The sequence below is a fragment of the Osmerus eperlanus genome, chromosome 11 (assembly GCF_963692335.1).
Source record: "Osmerus eperlanus chromosome 11, fOsmEpe2.1, whole genome shotgun sequence".
Lineage (NCBI taxonomy): Eukaryota > Metazoa > Chordata > Actinopteri > Osmeriformes > Osmeridae > Osmerus > Osmerus eperlanus.
The window spans coordinates 12806547-12828788 of NC_085028.1; the positions used below are offsets into that span (position 1 = coordinate 12806547).

A 22242-nucleotide genomic window follows, 5' to 3' on the forward strand; every position below is an offset into this window, starting at 1 on the left:
CAAATGAAGCAGACGGCACATAGCATCAGGATTGTATACGTTTCTAAAACGTAAACTAACTCGGATCGGTCTGCACTAAATTATTTTGAAAGTTCAAAACTTTCTAGTGATTCTTTATGATTGTCAACAAAGGAAAGAAGCTGATTCAACATTGTTGATATTATTTTTCCTTTATTGTTACAGATGTGTACAGAACACCAAAGTACAGTACAATGGCAAAGGCGATAGTATTTACAAGCTGATAGCTACAGGAACAACCCCTAAAGAAATGTACAAATATGCATATCCTTCAGGTGGTTACATGCATACAGTTATATTGTCCTCTACTGTAAATAACATAAAAATAAAATCTTAAAAGCATGAGAAAAGCTCCAATTTATTTACAAATGTAACTCTCAGTTAAAATACTATCTTATATTCATAAATATCTATTACACTTTAAAGTACACATCATTTGCATGCCTGGCAGTTTTACCGACAGAATAATAACATTTGTTTTCAGTCTATAAAACAAATGGATTACAAGCATATTTCTTTCATATAAATAATTATCTTTTATGCAAATATAGCTACACAGTAGAAAGATAACAGATAACCCATAGCGGCATCTAGTTTTTTGAGACAGTAGATTTGCAGCATGTCAAAGTTGATGAGCGTGTTCAATATGTATACATTATGCTGAGCAGTGTTAGGGATGGTAGTCTGATTACAGTTAAATTCACACACGCACGCACACACACATGCATTACCTCACAACATAACAAAATATCAGCGTCATTTTACCTGTAATCCAAAATTTCAAGTAGCTAATAGCACTGAAATTGAAAAAAAAAACATTCTCTCATGATACAGTAAAAGTATTTCACTTCTGTGAAGCATTGCACATTTTCCCTTAACAATTCAAAAAAGATATACTGTATAAGGAAGAATAAGTTAATAACTTTGGTATGTCTTTTGTTATATGTGAAAGTTGCTGACCTCAGTAGCAAGGGGCCGCTTTGGGAAGTTACCCAAAAGGATTAGTGCAATAAAAACCAAGGTTCCAGGGGCCCACATAAAGCACACTCCCACAGTATTGCTGCACATCTGAATGTGTGATATTCAGGGAGGTTATTTACTGGTAGGGGCATTGTGTGGTCTGTTCCATGAGTAAGTGAAGCTTTTAATGACCAATGTGAAGACAGCAGCAATCCTAGGCAGGTGTGGAGGCTGGGTATGGGACAGGGCACTGAGCAAGGTCTGAAGTCAGGTGTCAAAGACTGGAGCCGGACACCCTGGAGTCTGGGAGAAAGGTTGTGATGGCTCGGTAGCCCTGGGCTCTGCGGATCATGTCCCGGATCTCTCCATTCAGCTCCATAAGCCTTAAACAGATCTCTGAGAGATCCTGCTTTGAACCCACCAGAGCAAAGGTTCCTGTCTGACCCAGTGTTTGATGCCTGAAGTAAACATTCAGTAAGGTCTGGCTTTCATCCTCAGAACGGCTGCCAAAGATGTCGTTCGGCCACAAACTCCTGCACAGGACAAAACATTCAACCTCTCAGATTAAGTAAATACATATTCTCGGAATCAGAAGCATAACTAAAGTTTTCTCCTTACCTGCACTCTCGGATGGTGCGCACAGCTGTGAGGAACTCGCTGTTCCTCAGAGCCTCCAGGATGGCCTGCACGGCCACCTCAGGGCAGCTGAAGCTGGGCTCAAAATGGGAGGTCTCCAAAACAGTACTGCTCTCTAGGGCTGCAAGGTCAGAACTGCTCTCGAGGGCTGCAAGGTCAGAACTGCTCTCTAGGGCTGCAAGGTCAGAACTGCTCTCTAAAGCTCCAGGGTCAGTACTTGTCACTGAGGCTGCTGCTGTTCGCAGGTTGCCCTTCAGCTCATCCAGCTCTTTGGACATGTTCGATAGCTGACAGTGGAAAGAGAGAGAGTGCATTGAGCCCCTTCATGTTCTTGATCTATCATCAAGGGGGGTGTATATCAGCCAATTCATCTATATAAAGGTATTATGTGTGATAATATGATCTATTCTCTGTATTATCTATATGTACATACCTCAGGAGCAGAGCTGATTGCATGGACCTGGCCAATCAGTTTACAGTAGGACTGAAATAGCAGCAGCAGTTGAAAGTGGAGCTTGTAGAGTCGTTGACAAAGCTCCAGTTGCTGGACAAAAAGAAATCCAAACATGTCAAAATGAATAAAACATCCAGCGAAACAGAAGTGTTACCATTGAAAGTCATTTTTTATTATATTCCAAAAAGTACACTTGATTGAATACTTCATGTCCTTCAAACATTTTGGGCTGTAGACTACAGCAATATTGTATATATTTTCCTGGGTATTACAGCCAACCAAGCCCTGAGTACTCTGCCAATGTCTTGTGAGAAGAACTACTCTCATGAAGCTTGTGTCAGCATGTCAACGTCAGTCATTCACTTGAACAAGAGAGCTTCTGATATCAAACACTTAACCACAAAACAGGAATTAGTCAATGTTAACTTACTGCCAGAGATTCCATTTGCTACAAAGCACGCGTGTTACAAGATAAGAAAGAGTGAAAGGAAGATAGAGAATCAATGGAAGGCATGCATCTGTTATCAGGTCTATATAGTTGAACAGTATTCAACAAGCCACACATGCACAAAGAGAGAAAAGAGAGGCAATAGTTTATAGCAATGTGAATTAAACTCAAGTAAGGCTCCTTTAAAGTTATAAAGCCAGGCAGAAAAGAATTGTTTCGCTTTGTTACTATAGCCAAATTAAACAGACGCACTGTCACTCTGCTGGGAGTTTTGTCATGTAAAATACCATACCATTACTAGTTGCATGTTTTGTTATACACTATAGTACAAACAGTAAGTAAAATAACAGTAAGCAAGTAAAATAGTTAAATGATTAGCAGAGAAAGCTGCAAATCAAGGAAACCTGTTCCCACTCCCAGCAGAGTAGTACATCGTAATGAAGTGCCACTCAGATGCAAGCTTCAATGTTGAAGTTTGAATGTAGAGAAAATGAAGGTTGATCACTCACAGAGCTACCACAGAGTAAACGAAAGGCAGGAAGTGTGAGAGATTAATTGAAATGGAATCTGTAGTACCTTCAGTAATGTTAATAACTGTATTAACAGATACACACAACACCCGATTATAGATCAGAACAGAAATATCAAAGCAGCATAGGAAACTGCAACTTCTATAACTATAAGTTCAGCAGTATTTAAAAACCTTTTGTTTATAGGACTAATCATGTTGGTTTAGACACACAATATGTTAGGCCTACTTAAAGTGCTGCATTCAATACATGACCTCTGAAACCTCCTGGAGGGTTGTGATAATTGACCACAGAAGCATCTACCTTGTCGTCATATTCCCCAGGCTGGCATGAGACAACTGCTCCATCAGAGGTCCTGGGAAAGGAGGTCTTGCAGCTAGTCAGCCACTGTTCAGACAAGAAAGGATTACAAGTCAGTACCAACACTGCTCAGCTTGACCTTTTGTGATTTCAAATCAAATTATTTCTTACAGATATGGCTGCATCCTTTCTGTTGTTGTAAGTGTCAAGGTACTCTTGAAGCTCCAACACACTGAATTTCATTTTTTCCAGAAGCCCGTAAGAGATTATCTGGTAAAAAAAACAAACAAAAAAACATGATATTTTAGTACTGGTTATGTCACAAACTATTAAGCCTACAAAAGAATCAGAGGACAAAATGCAACTTACTGTGTCTGCGTCGATAAACAGTGTTGGACACTCGGAGCATGAGGTCAGCATCTGAGAGGACCTCAAAAACTTTGACCCTATTCCTCGAAGCCCGTCACCAAGGTAGCCAGCAGCGTCGCATGTCAATAAGCAGAACTTCCTCTGAATATTCTGGAATGCAAAACCAAGCATGTCTGATGCACGCATAGCTGTTGTCAGAGTTAATCACAAGCTACTAGAGATACACATAGTATTTTTCAGCTCGGGGATTTCCTTGTCAGCTTTGGGCAATGAGTTGAACTAACCCCATTTAATGAATCACCAGGTGATTATAGAGTACAAGATAACCACAGAATACCTTCTTGCCTACTAATGACCCCCCATGTTCATCCCATCGCTCCTAATCTTCATCATCCAGTAAAGTAATCCTGTTCTCTACTGAATGTGAGTGGTCTGACTTCACAAGACCCACAGGCCCCAGAGCCAGTATCACCACTGCTGCTACCTGGAACAGTGAGGAGAACACATGGAAGGTGTAGACTGCACAGGAGCCATCAGAGTCAGACACCAGCTGGTTGATGTGGCGGCGCCAAGCCTCCTCCGCGTCATCACACATGGCTGGCTGGAAGGCGGCGAGGATGGCAGAGAAGAAGGGGGATGGAGGAGGGGACGAACGACACTCCAGAGACTCCTCTCTCTCCTCCTCGCTCAGACTGTGAAGGCCACATTTAAGCATGTTTATACATCTTGAGGGATGCAGGGAACAGTGGCAAGGAATGTGCAGCTAAACCTTTAGGGGCGTATTATATCTAGCTAACATAATGTAGCAACATATCCTCAGCTACATGCTAAAGTGTGGTTAATATATGTAGCATTAACTAACCCCTTATCACAGTAAAGATCACTCAGGTTTACTGTGCATACCTGGGCAGACAGTTGGCCTCAAGGTCCAGTTCTCCTTTGAAATCATCCTGAGTCATGTCCAGCGAGAAACTGTCACTGCAGTTAAACCCAGAGGGAAGTTCGGAGATAGAGAGAGAGAGATTGTCCTCCTGGGCATTACTGTCCTCCTCTTCTGTCGACAGCTAGGAGAGACAAAAAGAAAGTTGTCCTCAGTAGCAGAATCAGGTACACGATGTAATAACACTGTACTACTATGACAGGGAATATGCAGTGATACTCAATGTTCTCATAAGCCCTTGTTGTTGTTATTTTACATAATAATTAAAATAACAATATTGGGGTAAAATGGGTACACTAACCTTTCCAAAAGACAAGGACAATCTTTGTAGTGTTTTGTTTTTTATTTTGGGTGAGAGTAGACAAAATATGCCAAATTGTGTTGTATGAAATGTTTGCAAACCAGTGTGGTCACAGACACTCATGTTTTGGGCAGACAATGTGTAACCTTGCTCCCCTCCCACATGCAAAGGCTTGTTTAGTTATTGCAAAGAGACACCCACACACAAGGTCTACACATTGCCTTAAACAGACACAGCAAAAGAGCCATTTCCTGTTGCTAATGTACCTACAGTGAAGAAAACCCCAACCGGCCAGTAATACTATGACATAAAACAAATGCAGCACGAATAAGCCCATAGCAGGCCCAAAATTAGCTATGTTGCAGCTATTAACATGCACTAGAAACTACAAAAGACTGGGCCCAGCCATATCTTTTAGAGAGGAAATGTTGAAAGTTTACAGAGACATACCAGTAATACCTCTGATACAGAAAACATGCATTTCTGAAAGCATTCTCTGAATCTCCCAAAAGAGATAGGACAGAGGAGCAGATTTCTATTTGGCAGCATTAGTGAAGAATTCCAGTACGGAACTGCGATAGGAACAGGACTCAGCACGCCCCCAGATCTCAGACACTCTGAACGCCTTATTCACCCGTGGCTTCGAGTCCTCGGGCAGTGAGACATCGAAACTAGGCTCTCTGGTGTTCAGAGGCTGAGGCTCAGCAGAGTCGCAGGAGGGGGACAGAGAGTCCATGTTAATGAGCTCCTCGGTGGGAGAAAGGTTGACAATCTGAAACAAGGAAAGTTGGGGTTGGAGTCCTTACAGAAAAACGTTACATCATGCAATGTTAGCCAATCACTATACGATTAGTAGAACTACTACAACTCATACTTTAAGAGCATTCTTTGTGAACTTTAAGAAGTAAATGGCATCTGAAAAGCAAGGAAAAGCACCTTGAACTACAACAATGATACGCTGGTTTAAAAAGCATATAAGCGTTGGAACGCATCTATGAAATACCACTGGCTAGAAGCCCATACATCAAAAGCTGTGGTTTAATGCTAACCACTAGGGTTCTGGGATCTGCCTACAAGCACTGAAGAACTGGGAACAAGAAGTGTTCGATCAAGGTTAAAAGAGAGGAGAGCGATAGCTACTGTACAGTATACAATGTTATAATGTATGTATATTAGTGGTATAGTGGTACATGTATTCGTACTGAAGTGTCACGATACAGATGTCAAAGGTGCAGTCAGACATAGAATCTGAGTCATTAACAGGTGTGTCTACTTTATGGAAACAGATTATGAGGCTGATCTGTTGAAATGAGCGAAAATGCTGCACAATTTCCCCTCATCTGTCTGTATTTTATTTCAGGGAGTTTGAGAAATGCTTGCGGCAAGCTAGCTAGATAGAGCGAATGTCAACGCTCATAATGTAAAACAAGGGCACTCATCGCACTAATTAAGCTCTCAAAAGTCCCAAATGAACAATGTTAGCCATTTTCACTGTCGTGTAGACAAGACTTTTGGGAACAGACTAACATATGGTTTAGGATGTGGCATTGAAGTAATATGAAAATAAACCTAGCATTTGGGATTTGTTGCTTTTTCCTGTTGTACCAAACAAAACCGCGGTACATGCCGAACCATGACTTCTGTGTACCGTTACACCCCTAAAGTATTTATAAACTGTATATCAAAAGGGTGCATTATGTACATCAGATACAGATCTCTTGCATCACCTGAAAGGCACAGACATTGACTTACAATTTGTGAATGTGAGAGGATCTGGCTGGCAGTGAGGGAGTCTTCCTCGGAGGACTCGTCAGAGTCTTGGTGGGTGATGTTGCTGAGGCTAGGCAGGCTGCCTGACAACTGGCTCTCTTCCAGCAGCTGTAGGTCTCTCCTGTCCAGACTGTCCATGGAGCGTCTCCGCACCCCCCAGTTAAAGTTATCACCGGTCTCCCCCTGCAACACAACACAGACATGAGTAACAAGTTTCTGTGCAGACTCATAGTCATGCAGTGCTAGTCTGGGAATGGGGGTAGTCCTTGAGACAGTAGTCCCCCTCCCCACAAAAGCAGACATTGGAAATGGACTGTGACACTACGTCAAGAGCCCTCCAAAGTAGAAAGAAAAAGGAAACACTAAGTAATTGAGGCTGAACAGTGTTTGACAACTGGAACTCAACACAGCTGATTCCCTTCTACTACAGGCTGGAACATTCAATATGTGCTTTCAATAGCAGTTCTTAGGATTACAGCACAATGCATAAAGTGTTACATAAAATGTGATTTTACTGTACAAATGATGATAATGTGATAGTGATTAGTTTTAAATGGCGTTGATCGAGGATTGAGTAGTACTGCAAGGTAATATTAAATAGTTGAAGGGCAAAAAGTAATCAGATATCTGGCAGAAGTTATTCCTGGTTGTGTGTGATGTATGCTGATAAAGTATTTTATTTAAAGTAGTGGTGACATGATACTAAATTTTTCTTAAAGCCAATACAGTAAATACAGATAAGAACTGTCTAAGAACGGCTTGTGCTACCATGCATATGCATACTTGTGACCTATTCTGCTCAAAATGGAATTTAAACTAAAAAGAAAAGTTTAAAAGGGAGTCAGGTGGCTGAGCGGGTAGGGAAGTGGGCTAGTAATCTGAAGGTTGCCAGTTCGATTCCCCGGCTGTGCCAAATGACGTTGTGTCCTAGGGCAAGGCACTTCACCCTACTTGCCTCGGGGAGAATGTCCCTGTACTTAATGTAAGTCGCTCTGGATAAGGGCGTCTGCTAAATGACTAAATGTAAATGTTAAAAGAACTCCAAGTCATGACAGTTAAACACACTACCAACACTTCAACCACTTCTGCATAACTTAATGCATGCAGGGTGCCGTTACACATTCCGGTAACAAGAGTTCACTGTGTAATCTATGCTACACCATACACCACACAACACAGAATTAGCATTAGCAACATGGCTGAACTTACCTGGAGCTCCTGGATGGCGTAGACAAAAACAGAAGAAGAAACCATATTACACAGAGCAGGAAGGGACGAGGAATCAGAAGCAGCCACAGAAACCAAGTGAGACAGGCATCTGAGATGATGCAGGTCTGAGCTCTGATTGCATTAAGCTGACAGCAGCAATATTTTTTCATGCTTTGTCATCACCCACAGAGCCTCCACATGGTAAACTGAGACAGTACTATAACAAGCACTTGCAGTGAAGCAAAGCTACAGAGTTAGCCAAATATAGTATAGGAGTGAAGATAAAGGACATAATCTCTTGCAGGTTGAGACACTACCGTAGAACAGAAAGCTCACCTCTCCATCCTCCAGCTCCACATCCAGGAAATCAAAGTCTCTGAAGACCCTGAACTGCTGTTCAGAGGTTGTGTCGTCCATGTTGTCAGGCTCCCTGGTGCCCTCATCGGAGGAAACAAGGCTGGGCTGGAGCTCCATCAAGTCCAGATCCCCACAGCTGGAGAAGATCACCTGGAGATGGGGTGACACAGGGTTATTATAAGCGCTCCATGATCAGACGCAGTGTTGCTAAGTGTTCCATGGGCTAGTCTTGATCACACAGTCTCTCACCGAAGGGTTTTTCCTGAGCCCTACTTCCTGTCCACACAAAGACAACACCTTCACCAGCTTCTCCCTGGTTCTCTTCTGCAGAGGAGAAAGAGGACACGGTCAGGTGGCACACAGTTCACCCAAGCTCAGCCAAGTCTGTAGCTTATTTGGAGAAAACTAGCAAACTACAAATAAGACAACAAATAAAAGGACAACATCATCTACTTTTGACTTATTGAAGTTAACTCTTGACCAGATTCTCTCTGGAATCAACATGGGGTTGAAATATTTTTACCGTGAACACAACTATCCAGAATGCTGATAGATCTCATCAGCGTCTATGTCTATTCTAAAAACTCACTTCAAGGGAATATAGCAGTGGAACCATGATGCCCGTTTTGGCAACATAGAAGCAGACCCCTTCTGCAGCTCACCTGAGAGGACTGAGGCCTCTTCCAGCTGACGGGCACCAGGACATTGTTGGAGGTTGATCCTGAGGAGGTGGACGAGGTGCTACGAGTCACGGCTGCGGCCCTCGTCTTCCCATTCCGCCCTGGGGAGTCTTGAAGATCATCATACCTCCGGCCAATCACTGGGGTCTATACAAATAAACACAGAGACAGACATGAGTCCCATGTGTAGCTGAGGTTTAAAGAAAAGGAGCTTTCTGCAGTAGATAGATTCATGTTCTCCGTGTCAGATCTCCTGGCCTTCCTTCTGGTCTTTCGGTCTCTGCTTCAAGACACACAGATTTGATGTTGCTTCATTAGTCTTCCAATAGGTGGCAGTATCAGTGTACATGTCTCCATGGGGCTGCTCCCTGCCAGGCGACGCAGTTAGATACATGGAGAACAGATGTAGCTTATTCAATTCACCTGCAGTCAATTATATGGATTCCTCCTGCCTCTAGAAGCAAGCTGCTGCTCATGTTGTTTTCTCTTTCACTTCAGTCTATAAATATGGGTATAGGTATTTGTCTGAAAAACAAGTAGTCTGTTCACGTTTCTCTCAAGCTGTAATGGTCTGGCTGTTTGCTGTCCTGCCCAGTGCGAACTCCCTCTGATTCACATACAAAGGACGGCAAAAAGACTGACATCATTTCCTGCTATTCATAAACCACACAAACAGCTCCCTGTTCAGTTCCCACACATGCACCACCCTGTCTCTCACATCACTGTCCAGCCCTGCACAGCCGGGATAATTGTGTTTACTTTTTAAGCTTTCAGGCTAATCTCAAGGGGCTTTTCTAGAAGAAATATAATTAATGAAAGAAAATGAAATACATTTTCCCTTTCAAAAAAGTTCACATTTCTGGCAGAACACCACACCCTGGAAAACAGATAAAACCCTGTGGCCCACTGGTCTTCGTAATAGTTGTAATGTTCAAAACATCTCAATACACAAAATAAATCACCTCTGTGAATGGCTTGGCTCACGCAACGTGACACGGAAGTTTCACAATTACACTGATAGAAATAGAAAGCGAGATAGAGACAAAGAAAAAGAAAGAGAAAAAAGACTAGGCCTGACCTCTGAGATGTCGAAATGGAAGTCCAGTGTTTTTCCAGGCAGGGCCTTGGAAGAGCGGTCCCACAGCCGGCTGACGTCCACGTAGGAGAAGTCAGTCTGGGGAGGAGATGGCTGGACCAGGCTGGCAGAGCGAGACACCACTAGCTTCAGGATGTTCAGAGCTTCCCTCCAGTGGGCCGTCTACGAGACAAACACACAAGAATTCATATCCACACCCACCCAAGCTATTTATACACACACTCACCAAGAGACACACACAGTAACCCGCTTGCAAGCAGTAGAACATAACAAAAAGAGGTCAATATCTTTATCAAATAAAAGGTTTTCATCCAGTTACCTCAAATCAAATATGGAAACACGAAAGCAGAGGAAAATGGATGCATTGTACAGTAGACTGAAGGGAGGGACGGCAGCCAGGAGAACAGGCTGTTTATGGAGGGCTGTTGGGTGTGTCTCCAGATTTACTGCTCATATGCAAGACTGAGCTTGGCTCACAGGCAGAGGCTTATAATTCTTTGTCAGACAACCCTACCAGTCACAATATGAACATGCAGATATTTATATATTTATAGTGTGGCTTAATCACATCCCTGATGCCAAACCAAGCTGCTACTGTTGTATAAGAACAGTTGTTTAACATCTAATATAACCCCTGGCCAAGGAGAACAAAACATATGTAAATGGATTTAGTGCGGCCAATAACCAGTGAAGCATGAGCCTTGCTGCTCTCATCCTAATTCACCCAGGATAGTATGTTGTACTAAATGACTCTGTTTAACAAATTAAGACACACTAGACAAGGAAAATGGGAGGTGTGGAGAATCTCACACCAGGCTGCTTTAAGAAAATTACAGAAATACAGAAATTTATTTGTACAGTAATTCATCTCACCTGCACAAACTTCTCAATGGTCTTGAGGACCTCCATATTGAAAGGCTTTGCCTGAATGACACTCAGGTCCATGTGACTCAGCAGGCTGTAAATGATCTGCAGCAGGGTCTGTTGCATGCTAGGAAAGCCCTTCTCCAACAACTGTACAGGAAACACAACAGAACAGTTAAGGTCTGGAGGACTTAGGACATAGTGTTCAATACATTAAAAAAGTATTAGTCTTAGAGTGGTGTCATGGAGTCTCTCCAGAACATGGTAAAATACAAAACATGTATACAAACCTCAGCCATATAAGTGACCATGTTGAGAGTGATATCGCTGAAGGCCTCATGAAGATAACGACACACAACATTGACCCAGGAGAAACAGTCTCGTGTGTAGGAGTGTGTTTTGTACAAGGTCATCACATGGGCCAGGTTGGACAGTTTAGCATTCTTCTCCTCAAGGCATACCTAGCCATTTAAGGAGAGAGAGAGAGAGAGAGAGAGAGAGAGAGAGAGAGAGAGAGAGAGAGAGAGAAAGAGGGAGAGAGACAGAGGGACAGAGGGAGAGAGAGAAAGGACAGAAAAAGAGAGTGTGTAATGTATAACATGCCTTAAACTGACAGTCCTTAATCACATGGTTCATGTCGTTTGATGTGTGGTCAAACCTGGGCTATCCTCTCAGCAACGTCTTTACAGAACTGAGTGGGGCCATCAAAGTTCTGCACCAGATGTGGGAGTAGGCAGAGAACATTCAAGGGGAACCCTGAGTGACAAACAGAACAGGTTATAAAACAGCAGGAACAGAGGGAGAGAAAGGGTTCATGTTCTCTCAGTTATGGTTGTAAAGCATGTTCCTGGAGCTTTCACAAGCTTTATTTATAGCTTTATAATTGAAGCTTTATATTTTAAATACATGTAACAGGTCTATCAACGGCTTGAAATGTCAACATGGTGTCCTATACTGAGGGCCCACCTATGGCCTGGGAGGTGTCCACCACAGGCACCCTGGACACGGGTGTAAGCTGGCTGAAGAGCAGCAGGGTTAGGTCAGTGGTGGACAAGGAGGTGAAGCCCTTGAGAAGCAGCTGCTGGAGGCCCGTGAAGGTGCTCCACCTGAGCTGGCTCTGTAGTTTCTCCAGCTTGTCTCGGTTCTCCTGCTTGTCCAACGACATGTGGCCCAGCAGCTTGTTCAGAAGCTTCAGAGACATCTGGTACTCAAACTCAAAGTCTGACTCCATCAAGGACACAGCCACCCAGAAGATGGTGGCCAGCAGGTTGCTGGGGTGGTTGACGTTGGCAGGGTCGGTGATGTTGTCCTTGGAGGAGGAGGGGCTGGTGGGTTTGGCAACACCCCCTTGCTGCAGACAAGCATGGAAGCGCTCTAGGGTGGCGCTGCGAGGCGGGTCACATGACCTGTCGGACTCCCCAAACTTCTTGGGTACAGAGAAGCTCCTCTGGTGCCGGCTGCGCTCAGTGGAGCTGAGGCCCTGGACCAATGGGAGCTGCCCTGTGCTCTTCCTGTTTGACACCTGCTTCCCATTGGTCAGTAAGTCTGGAGAGGAAGCCCTGTGGAAAGCAATTAAGATTGACTGATGGGCTTTACCACTGAAAGACTTAAACACTGAAGAGTCTTTGAGGCCAATGATAACAGGATTCTTCAGCTAAATCAACAAACCTGATTAGAAGAGCCATGAGGTCATTATTCTTCAGACACTCAGCCAAGTTGTCTACCACAGACTCCAGTGTGAGTAAAACCTCCATGACATAACCCTGGGCAAAAGTAAAGAAAGCTACCATTGAAGCAAACAGTCTGAACATACACATACACACACACACAAATAGAAACACACACAAATACACACATGGACGCACACCGACCTGAACTTCGTCCCCGTGCTCCCCCACCACCTCCACCAGTCGCGAGAGCAGGTCTGACACGGCGCGGGCGGAGAGGGGCTGGTGCAAGGCCCTGAACACCTGGAAGGAGCGGCCGGCATAGTGCCTGGAGGAGCTGCACAGGGCCGTCTGCAGCGCCACGTCACTCAGCTGCTGCTCCAGGTAGAAGTCTGGGAGGGACGGAGGGCTCTGTCACTGCTGGGGACTGATGAATGACATTTGACACTCTCATCGAGGGTGTGATGGCAGGTTTACCTGACTTGGGTTCTCTCAACACAGACACCACATGGCGCAGGAAATTGGACAACTGCTCAGTGCTTTTGGAGTTCTGGTTCTTGGGTGAGATGTCTTCATGAGACCAGAGTGGTCCATAGCCCCTTAAAAACAACATACAAGTAGAGTCATGGTACAATTTTGAGTTTTAGCTCGATATGTTCTGGCAACTAAACATGTGTAGGTTTACATTATTACGTTGCTTCTGAATAGAAATAAAGTTGTAGTTAGCTAAACCAACCACTAGATGGCAGTTGAATTCCGCCATTAGACAGCCCATGAAGGGGCTGTGTATGCGCAGGGAGACACATGAACTGGACAGTATGTGAGCTACTCAGCTGATGTATACAGATTTGAGCAGACATGTTGTATACCTGACACACATAGTAGAAAGACATGGTACCTGGTGGTGAGGAACTCTATGAGCTTGTTGGTTTTCTGGTCCGTCTCCGTGGTGGAGTCCAGATCTTCCACGTCCTGGGAGATGTGGGGCAGGTTGCTGCTGCTGCCCCCAAGGCTCAGGCTGGAGGAGGTGGAGGAGGAGCTCAGCCCAGAGTCTGGCACAGGAGACGCTTGGCACTCCCGCAGGAAGTCAACACCTCCTCCTGGACACACAGGCAGGAGGGAGGGGAAAGAGGAAGAGGTGGAGGAGGAGGAGGAAGAGGGAGGAGATAGCAGGATTGCTTAATTTCAACTCTATTGGTCAACGAGGAACATTTTGGAATCTTGGCGTGAAGCTGAGATTGAAAAGTTGTGTTTTTGTTATTTTGCTCTAAATATGTGATAAAATAATAATTATAGCATGATTTCTAATACACAGCAGAATTATCAAACGTGTCACTATTTTTGTTTCAATAAACAAACAAAAGTGTAAAAAATCCTGTGTATAATTTCGAACAGTCTAGACATATAGAAAAACAAATTAAAGAGGGAAAAAACAGGCCAGCCTATCTAGGCTTTAGTAGATGGACCTCATTGGGCCATGGATATAAATAGCTGAATGGAATGCTTTAATCAAGACCTCTGAAGTTCTCTCTGCACATACGGTATGATTGTTTTTGGCACAGTGTCCAAATGTTTTCTTCTCAGATAAGAAACTAAGCTCTCCCTTGAAAGGAATGCAAGACGTTCCCTCCTCATCCCGATATTTCGATAAGCCAGAGAGAGCAGCAAAGTGTCAAATGTCAAGCTGCCATTCAAAAGGTGCCCCTGGGGTGTCAAAAACGGATAGAACCGTACCTGTGGTACAGTATTCTGGCTGAAAGTTAATTTTGCTGGTGAGGGTCTTGTTGCCGTTGATCTCTCGAGTGTGCAGGAGAACGGAGGCGATGCCTTGGAAGTTGCTGTTGCAGGAGAGCGTGATGAGCAGGTGCAGCAGGAGACGCTTGCTGTGTTCGTACACCTCTGGGCGGTAGTGATCCATACCTGGAGACACCGGGACAGAACATCAGGCTCCACACACTGTGTCTCAGGTGCAGCACTCTCCAGCATGCCTGTGTTCAGGAGGCCTCACCGAGGAAGAGAGCATGCAGTAGAAGGGGCAGGTGAAGGGCCCAGTCCTCTCGTACACCATGGTCCACAACCATCTCAGTCATGAAGATCACCGCTATGTTACACCTACGGAAAATAAACAGGCATATGGCGAACGGCCTCAGTGCATCTTCATATTTTCAAAGAGATTGCGTGGAACAGAATGTGTACACTATGAACATGGAATCCAGACACGCTCTGAAATCAGTCAACTGATCAACATGTTGTGTGTGATGACTATTTCAAGATAGGCCAAGAGTTCCAACGCTATCTTCATACACTCTCCTTGCTATCTCATAAACAAACACAAACCACCTCTGCTGTAGTTATGGTCACCCTGGTAACACAGAGCTGACTGTAACTAATGAAATAAGTTCAAAACAGACGTCAAAGGAGGCCTCCATAAAGCTGCCATTGTACTCCGCATTATACCGTCAGTACACTGAAGCAGATAACAGCCTGCATCTAAAAAGACGTTAAACAGGATGCGTGTCCTAGTGTGGGGTCAGTGTTTCAGCGGCCAGCTCGTGTCTGACCTATGCAAGGGTCCTCTGGGAGTGATGGTCTCAGGCAGGAAGTCGACCAGAGGAGCCCAGCACCCTCCGTTCACAGGCATTGGAAGGGGACAGGGCTGGTTACTCTCCACAACACTCATCAGCCAGCCGGCGTAAGGGGGCAAGGGTTCACCTGAAGGTCGCAAGAGAACGTAACAATGTCACACCCTAGTCAGCCTTCACACTCACTCAGTCACTCACACACACCACACCTGCTGTCTTCACAGCCAGGTCCTCCCTATCTAGACACACTTGGCATGTACACACCATAAAACGATTAAGCACCTGGTTTCTCTCCAAGAGAAACATGATGAGCATTCCTACAAATGCATGCAGAACAGAACCGCCTTTTAAAGACAAGTCTTTGTCAGCTAATGGCCTTGTGGGTTTGTGAAGAGAATGCCTTCCATAGTTTGTGTGGTAGAAGATACTAACTCTTCTCCTCGTCGTAGGATCCTCCCGAGCTGTTGCTGTAGCGAGACTCCAGACGACTGTGGTTCCCCATCATGTTGCTCTGCCTGGGGTCACAAACACCACAGGTCATCTCCATAACAACTGCTAATACAACATTGCTGTGTGAGACTGTCGACGGTCTCTAGGGCATGAGGCCTACCTCTCTTCATTCTCTTTGGCCACCTTCGTATCGTCCGTATCCGGACAACTCTCCTGGCCTGCCACTACTGTGTTGCTACTAGATGTTGTGCCTGTGACCACACACACACACACACACACACACACAGTCAGGTGGGGAGTCAGGTGGCTGAGTGGTAAGTGAGTCAGGCTAGTAATCTGAAGGTTATCGGTTCGATTCCCGGCTGTGCCAAATTACGTTGTGTCTATGGGCAAGGCACTTCACCCTACTTGCCTCAGGGGGAATGTCCCTGTACTTACTGTAAGTCGCTCTGGATAAGAGCGTCTGCTAAATGACTAAATGTAAATGTACACACACACACACACACACACACACACACACACACAAGGGCCATTAATGAAGGTTCTTTCGTCAAAAACACCTCATGTAGATATCTCAGAGCCACACCTGAGGCCACTGTGGGAGTCTTGCTGGTGGCAGAGTAGCGGTAGAATGGAGGGTTGTCACAGTGCTGAACCACTGGGTTGACCGGGTCTGTCTGCTGCAACTCAAACAGCAGCTCCTCCATCGTCTGGGTAGTGTTGTTCCGACACAGGTAGATCACCACCTTCTTAATCTGAACCCAGAACACAAGACACAGGTAAATCACCACCTTCTTAATCTGAACCCAGAACACAAGACACAGGTAGATCACCACCTTCTTAATCTGAACCCAGAACACAAGACACAGATAGATCACCACAGTCTTAATCTGAACCCAGAACACAAGACACAGGTAAATCACCACCTTCTTAATCTGAACCCAGAACACAAGACACAGGTAGATCACCACCTTCTTAATCTGAACCCAGAACACAAGACACAGTCAGACAGACTTCAGTGTGCACGAGCTTCAGAAATGGTTCAGCGACTCCTAGCTGTGATGGGACTGTGCTGGGACTGTGATGGGACTGTGATGGGACTGTGATGGGACAGCGATGGGACTGTGATGGGACAGCGATGGGACTGCGATGGGACTGTGATAGGACTGTGATGGGACTGCGATGGGACTCACGTAGGGTAGTAGGCTGGTGTCACTGCTCACTCCACACAAGCTGATGAGGTACTGCAAGGTGATTCTCAAGTTGTTGCTCCACCTATCGTTGACCAGAGCGTTCCACGCGTTCTCCATCTCTGGGCCCGGAACGTCGTCCCCATACTGAACACACAACACGGTCAGTCCAGCATGGCAGTCAAAGCCTTGACTTCGAGAAGACATTTGTTGATGGATAATTCTATCCTATGGTAAGCCGTACCTTTGCTGTCATGAACATAAGGTTGTTGAGGACCAGGGATGTGGCCTGCATGGAGCCCCAGCCTGTGCCCCTGAGCTGGTGGGATGGTCCCACATTTTTGTCCTGGGCAGCAGGCTCCTCCACTGGGGGGCCAGGGCTGGGGAGGGGAGGCAGCATGCTGTCCACCAGCTCAATGTTACTGAGCCAGGGCAGGAGGTATGTGAGCATCACCTGTCTCCCATTGGGATGGGTGGAGGGAAACCTCTGACTCACCTCTGGGGTTTGAGAGAGAGGCACCAGAGGTCAGAGGTCAGAGAGAGAGAGTGACACAAGGCCTGCTTCAACAGAATGGGAAGCCAGGTTTTAAAGAACAACAGGAATGTTATTTGGGTGAACTGTCCCCCTTATCCTCTGTTTTGAGAGTCTACATTATTCCTTCAATCCTGTGTATTAAGTTAAGGTAGCCTGGGAACTCCATCAGAGATAAAACTGATGGAGTTTTAAAAAAAGCAACTCCTGTTGCTGTGATCAGTGGGAGAGAAGTGCAAACCCTCTGCCAGTGCCCAAAACAAGATTACAGCTGTGTGAGCGTATACAACCATGACTAAACTACGATACCTACTTCAGCTAGACACAAGACACACACACACACACACACACACACACACATCCTGCCAGCTACCTGAGAAGAGTGGCAATGTTAGTTCAGGGTACATCCTGGCCAGCTGGCTGGAGAGCTGTGGCAGGGAGACCCTGTAGAGGGGGGGCAGGGGACCGTGGGTGCCATACAGGATACTACTGGACTTCTGATCTGCAATCCTCTTAGAGTACACAAACAGCTTAGCCTCTAAGATCTGTGGAGTGTAGAGAGGAGGCAGGTTATTTACCCCAGAGAGTAATGGAGTAGAAAGGCATCAGAGTTTGATCTCTGTGTGCGGGTGTCTTACCTGCATGAGCTGCATTGATATTTCATATATTTCTCTGTTGGTATCAGACGCCTTGAAGAGTACCAGGTTTAACAGTGTCACTATGTCACAGGGGTAGTTTCTGTAATAGAGAGACATTCAGCATTAGGATTGAAAAGTACAATTAAGAGTTCTTTATTTAGTCTACACTTGTATGTACTTCACAATAACTCTAGGCAAAATGGGGCCAAATGGGATATGAGTAGTGAGCTCTTTAAGAGGATTAGCATGGATAACTCTTTGAAGTCAAGGTCTCATTACTGGGCGCTCTCCACACGGGGTTCAGAGAACAAGAAAATCTGGAGCAAACTCACATCATTAGGATGCTAATCACATTACCTGCCGACTAATATGAAAATGGAGCACCAATACAATGGAGATTTGTCATATGGAAGTGATGTATAACAGCATGCCGGTGTTGTGTGGCCCTACCTGCTGCCACAGACTGTAGCTATAGCCTTGAAGCAGCCTGAGGCTAGCTGGTAGGAGCCAATGAAGCAGCGGTCCACCGCCCAGTTGAACAGGTTCACCTGGTCAGAGTTGAGCTCCAGGAGCAGAATGACTACCTCACAGCCCAGCTGGTGCACCTGCGCCAGGATGTGAAGGAAGTCAGAGGAAACTCCAAAAACACTCCTCTCCCCCATGCATCCCTTTTTAAACGACATAATTCATTATTTCAGACTAAAGATTTCACAAGTTGCATATATTCAGAAAGATTAATATATTTGGGGAGTGAAGGTGTTAGCTGTTTTTAAGCCTTGAGGAGGAGTAGCTTGAACTGATACCAGGATCTCTGTCACGGCTATAGAGGATGAATGACTTGTCCTGGGCAACCTGCCCAGCTAGAGCTGTTCATTCGAGGCCACAGAATGCAAACATGCTGAAAGTCAGCTCTGCCCCATAACAGGAATGAACCGGGGAAAAAAGCCTGCATACAAAGACAGGTGCTTATTCTTGATGAGAGCCCCAGCCGATGGAATAATCTTTCTGCAAATTTACCATGAAACAGAAGGCATCCATAACTCCTCGCTAGTTGGAACAAAAGGAAACATTTGGCAGTAGGCAGTCGTGTTTTCACTCAGAACTGCTAAGTAAACTACCAGTGAGGGCTATTTGGGTCAGGGCTTTGTGTGAATGCACCACAGTGATGAATTATTGGCCACATACCCGCAGATCCTGGCAAGCTAATATGTTATCCAGCCACTTATAGAGGTATCCATCTGGAGACAGGCCAACGTTGTCGAACACTGGTCCACAGCACAGCACGGCAGACATGGCCTGTCAGAGGACAAACAACAATAACCATCCCTCAAACAGAGAACAGCTTCAGACACGCACTCTGACTGTGTTCTTGACCCTTGCCCATGGAATTTACTGCAACCATTGTTAGGAAAGGAAGTCCCCCGTCAGAGTAACTAGATGAAAACTCAAATGAGGGCAAGTTTGGTTACGTGGTAAGTGTTCAGATGCACTAAAACTATCCGATATGGTACAGTATCTGCCCTTTCAGACAGCCATGTCAGGGTCTTTATCTGCTGGGATCAGTCAACAAAGCTGAAGCTATCTAAACAGTGAAAGCTTCCAGCAAACACAATGAGGTAGGTTGGAATGTCACCAACATGGCCTAGTCAGCAGCTTTACTTTAATAAATATTCATTTCTTAGAAACCCTTGTGTCTACTGTATGCCATGGAGACAGCTACAGTCTGGACTCGGGACTAAAAACATCTGTGTTACAGTTCGCTGTGGTATGAGCTTCATGTCTATATGTAGAATAACTTGGAAGATAAAGTTAGACATGACTCAAGAGTGTTTGTCTGGTGTCTAAATTAGCATCAGCTGAGGAATGTTTTAAACTTAGTATTAAGCTGGAGAAGACAGATATCTGCTGCATCATACAGTAACTCAATACCAAAGCCCTTCATTTCCGGATCATTCAACATGTTTTACATTCTAACTGATAACATTTACATTACATTTAGTCATTTAGCAGACACTCTTATCCAGAGCGACTTACAGTAAGTACAGGGACATTCTCCCCGAGGCAAGTAGGGTGAAGTGCCTTGCCCAAGGACACAACTTCATTTGGCACAGCCAGAATCGATCCGGCAACCTTCTGAATGATAGCCCGATTCCCTAACCACTCAGCCATCTGACCCCCCCATAACCCCCCCTATAACCACTTCCCATGCTGACCTCATAATGTTAGAAGGAGGGGTGATAATGTAAACCAGGACCTGGAGCTGAAGGATGGGCAGGCCTACCTTGAGAGCACAGTACTGGTATCTGGTGATCTGGTGGTTTCTGTCGCTGTAGCGGTCCAATGGGGTAAACATGACACTGAAGGGGCCTGCCCATTGGCTGAAGAGGATGAAGAGGTGATGTCGTAAGCTCTGCTGAGGGAACAGGAAGCGTCTGTGGTGCACTGGGAAGGAGACACAAACAGATTGTTAGTATACCAGGAAGACAAACAGACAGGCTATTTGTGTTTTGGTTTATGAATGACAGGTCCACACAGTTGGGGCCTTTACCTGGGACACACTGTATGAGGTTGGCCACCATGGCGCTGAAGTGGGCTCGGATGTCCTTCAGTATCTCCAGGTCCTTGTCATTCTCTGCTTCCAGCAACATCCGGGTCAGGTCCACATACTCTAGAAACAGAGCACCTAGAGCTAGGGTGTCTCTCTCCAGGGCTCCGTTTGTGCTGAGGATCACGTTTCGTATTTTAGAACAGAGAGAGAGAAACAGAAGCGATAGCATTGGTGAAAAATGATCATCCAAAAGAAAAAGAATTCTTGTATGTTTTAATCTCACAGAACTGCGTAAGTCTGAGAGGAAGTATAGGTTGGTGCAGCTCCACTGGGGGGACCCTGGGGGGGGGGCTGTGTCTGGGGAGGGGAGGTGCTCTGTCTGGGGGGTGCTGTGTTGGGGGGCCAAGAGGGAGGCTGTGTCAGTGAATCAGACACTGACCTGTCACTGATGACCGCAGCGTCTGCCAGCAGCTCAAAGATCCTGAGCAGCTGCAGTCTGAGGAGATCTCTTCGCTCGCGACGCTTCTTGTTCTGTAGGGAGGGGTAACCCAGCAACATCACAGCTGTATCAAAGCCAGAGGAAGGCTGTGGTTGTTCTAGATTAACACATTTTCATATATGATATCATTAGCATTATAATGAGCACATGGCTGGGATTAGTATACCACTCACCTCTGGCCTTCGTTCCAGAGCCTCCTTCATTAACGGATGCAGCTCCTCAACCAGTTCCCTGAAATCAAACACAAGAATGAACCAATGTTTACACACACAATAACTACTTTAGTGTAAATACCAGAGATGGAAAGTAACAAAGTACAAATACTTCTTTACTGTACTTAGGTTGATTGTTCTGGTATCAGTACTTTACTTCACTATTTATCTTTCTGACAACTTTTTACTTTCACTGAAAGGTTGAAAAATATTTTTGATGAAAATGTTTTTTTAAGTTGTAACTTTTGTTACAAAAAAAGACACGTTATGGATGAGACAGAGGAAGTCAGCAATGTCGACATGACTGAAAAAAAAAGTATAAAAAAAAATGAGTATCTGTACTTGAGTGCAGGATGTGTGTACTTTTGCCATCTCTGGTAAATACCACTGTAATCTAGCATGGTTTGGAAGTCTTAGATGTTTCTATGGGATGTACCTGAAGACCAGGGCGTTGGTACGACCAAAGCCCAGCACCAGTGACTCGGTCAGCTCAATGCTCTCTGCTCTCATCAGGGGGACCAGCTGCTTCAGGAGCCAGGCCACCGACGGCGTTCCAATCACCTGAGAGACCCGACACATCCCAGTCAGGTAACACCCAACACCTGCTATCCTGCTATGGAGTTCCTATAGCTGATATATGGCGCTGTTTGGAGATCTGCTCTTGTGAAATATGATTCTAGCTAAATGTAAACAGCACCTTGTCAAACCCTGACCCTGGAGAGACAAAGAGCAGTGGAATGAATTAGGCCAGGCTTTAGAGAGGTGGAGGGACCTTGTTGTCGTAGGTGACGTTGCCATCGGTCGTGGTGGCGGTGATCTCAGGTGTGGATGTTCTCAGGTGACCAGGACTCATGATGCTGGGCTTGGCAACACCCAGACACAGGATCAGGTAGTTCCTCCACAGGGTGACGTAGTTCTCCCCACCACCTGAGGTGCTGGTCTTCTTAGCATACACTGGGTTACTTGGATCCATGGGCAAACACAGAGAGGAC

At 45.3% G+C, this 22242-nt stretch overlaps 1 protein-coding gene across 9 annotated transcripts in view; it reads right to left on the reverse strand.

Annotated features, from left to right (window-relative positions):
• Window positions 1–151: 151 nt before the first annotated feature.
• frya (furry homolog a (Drosophila)) overlaps window positions 152–22242 on the reverse strand; it is a 45560-nt gene continuing 23469 nt past the window's right edge. For 4 of the 9 annotated variants that reach the window (XM_062473848.1, XM_062473843.1, XM_062473845.1 and 1 more), the window contains exons 22-62: window positions 22023–22212; window positions 21687–21811; window positions 21212–21269; window positions 20979–21070; window positions 20540–20712; window positions 20273–20433; window positions 19177–19287; window positions 18442–18596; window positions 17992–18091; window positions 17727–17898; window positions 17066–17319; window positions 16825–16968; window positions 16218–16386; window positions 15792–15882; window positions 15614–15696; window positions 15161–15311; window positions 14608–14711; window positions 14334–14519; window positions 13498–13699; window positions 13077–13198; window positions 12804–12991; window positions 12601–12695; window positions 11899–12491; window positions 11591–11688; window positions 11223–11393; window positions 10942–11082; window positions 10051–10230; window positions 8955–9119; window positions 8542–8616; window positions 8272–8442; window positions 6709–6909; window positions 5591–5728; window positions 4619–4779; window positions 4200–4407; window positions 3716–3865; window positions 3518–3616; window positions 3350–3433; window positions 2499–2516; window positions 2048–2158; window positions 1597–1901; window positions 152–1511 (exon numbers count right to left, since the gene is read on the reverse strand). In XM_062473848.1, coding sequence (XP_062329832.1) covers window positions 1253–1511; window positions 1597–1901; window positions 2048–2158; window positions 2499–2516; window positions 3350–3433; window positions 3518–3616; window positions 3716–3865; window positions 4200–4407; window positions 4619–4779; window positions 5591–5728; window positions 6709–6909; window positions 8272–8442; window positions 8542–8616; window positions 8955–9119; window positions 10051–10230; window positions 10942–11082; window positions 11223–11393; window positions 11591–11688; window positions 11899–12491; window positions 12601–12695; window positions 12804–12991; window positions 13077–13198; window positions 13498–13699; window positions 14334–14519; window positions 14608–14711; window positions 15161–15311; window positions 15614–15696; window positions 15792–15882; window positions 16218–16386; window positions 16825–16968; window positions 17066–17319; window positions 17727–17898; window positions 17992–18091; window positions 18442–18596; window positions 19177–19287; window positions 20273–20433; window positions 20540–20712; window positions 20979–21070; window positions 21212–21269; window positions 21687–21811; window positions 22023–22212 — 6454 coding nt within the window. In that variant the 3' untranslated portion in view covers window positions 152–1252. Of the gene's footprint in view, window positions 1512–1596; window positions 1902–2047; window positions 2159–2498; window positions 2517–3349; window positions 3434–3517; window positions 3617–3715; window positions 3866–4199; window positions 4408–4618; window positions 4780–4956; window positions 5729–6708; window positions 6910–8271; window positions 8443–8541; window positions 8617–8954; window positions 9120–10050; window positions 10231–10941; window positions 11083–11222; window positions 11394–11590; window positions 11689–11898; window positions 12492–12600; window positions 12696–12803; window positions 12992–13076; window positions 13199–13497; window positions 13700–14333; window positions 14520–14607; window positions 14712–15160; window positions 15312–15613; window positions 15697–15791; window positions 15883–16217; window positions 16387–16824; window positions 16969–17065; window positions 17320–17726; window positions 17899–17991; window positions 18092–18441; window positions 18597–19176; window positions 19288–20272; window positions 20434–20539; window positions 20713–20978; window positions 21071–21211; window positions 21270–21686; window positions 21812–22022; window positions 22213–22242 lie in introns of those variants that run through there. The other 5 variants (XM_062473844.1, XM_062473849.1, XM_062473847.1 and 2 more) reach the window with 4 other exon arrangements.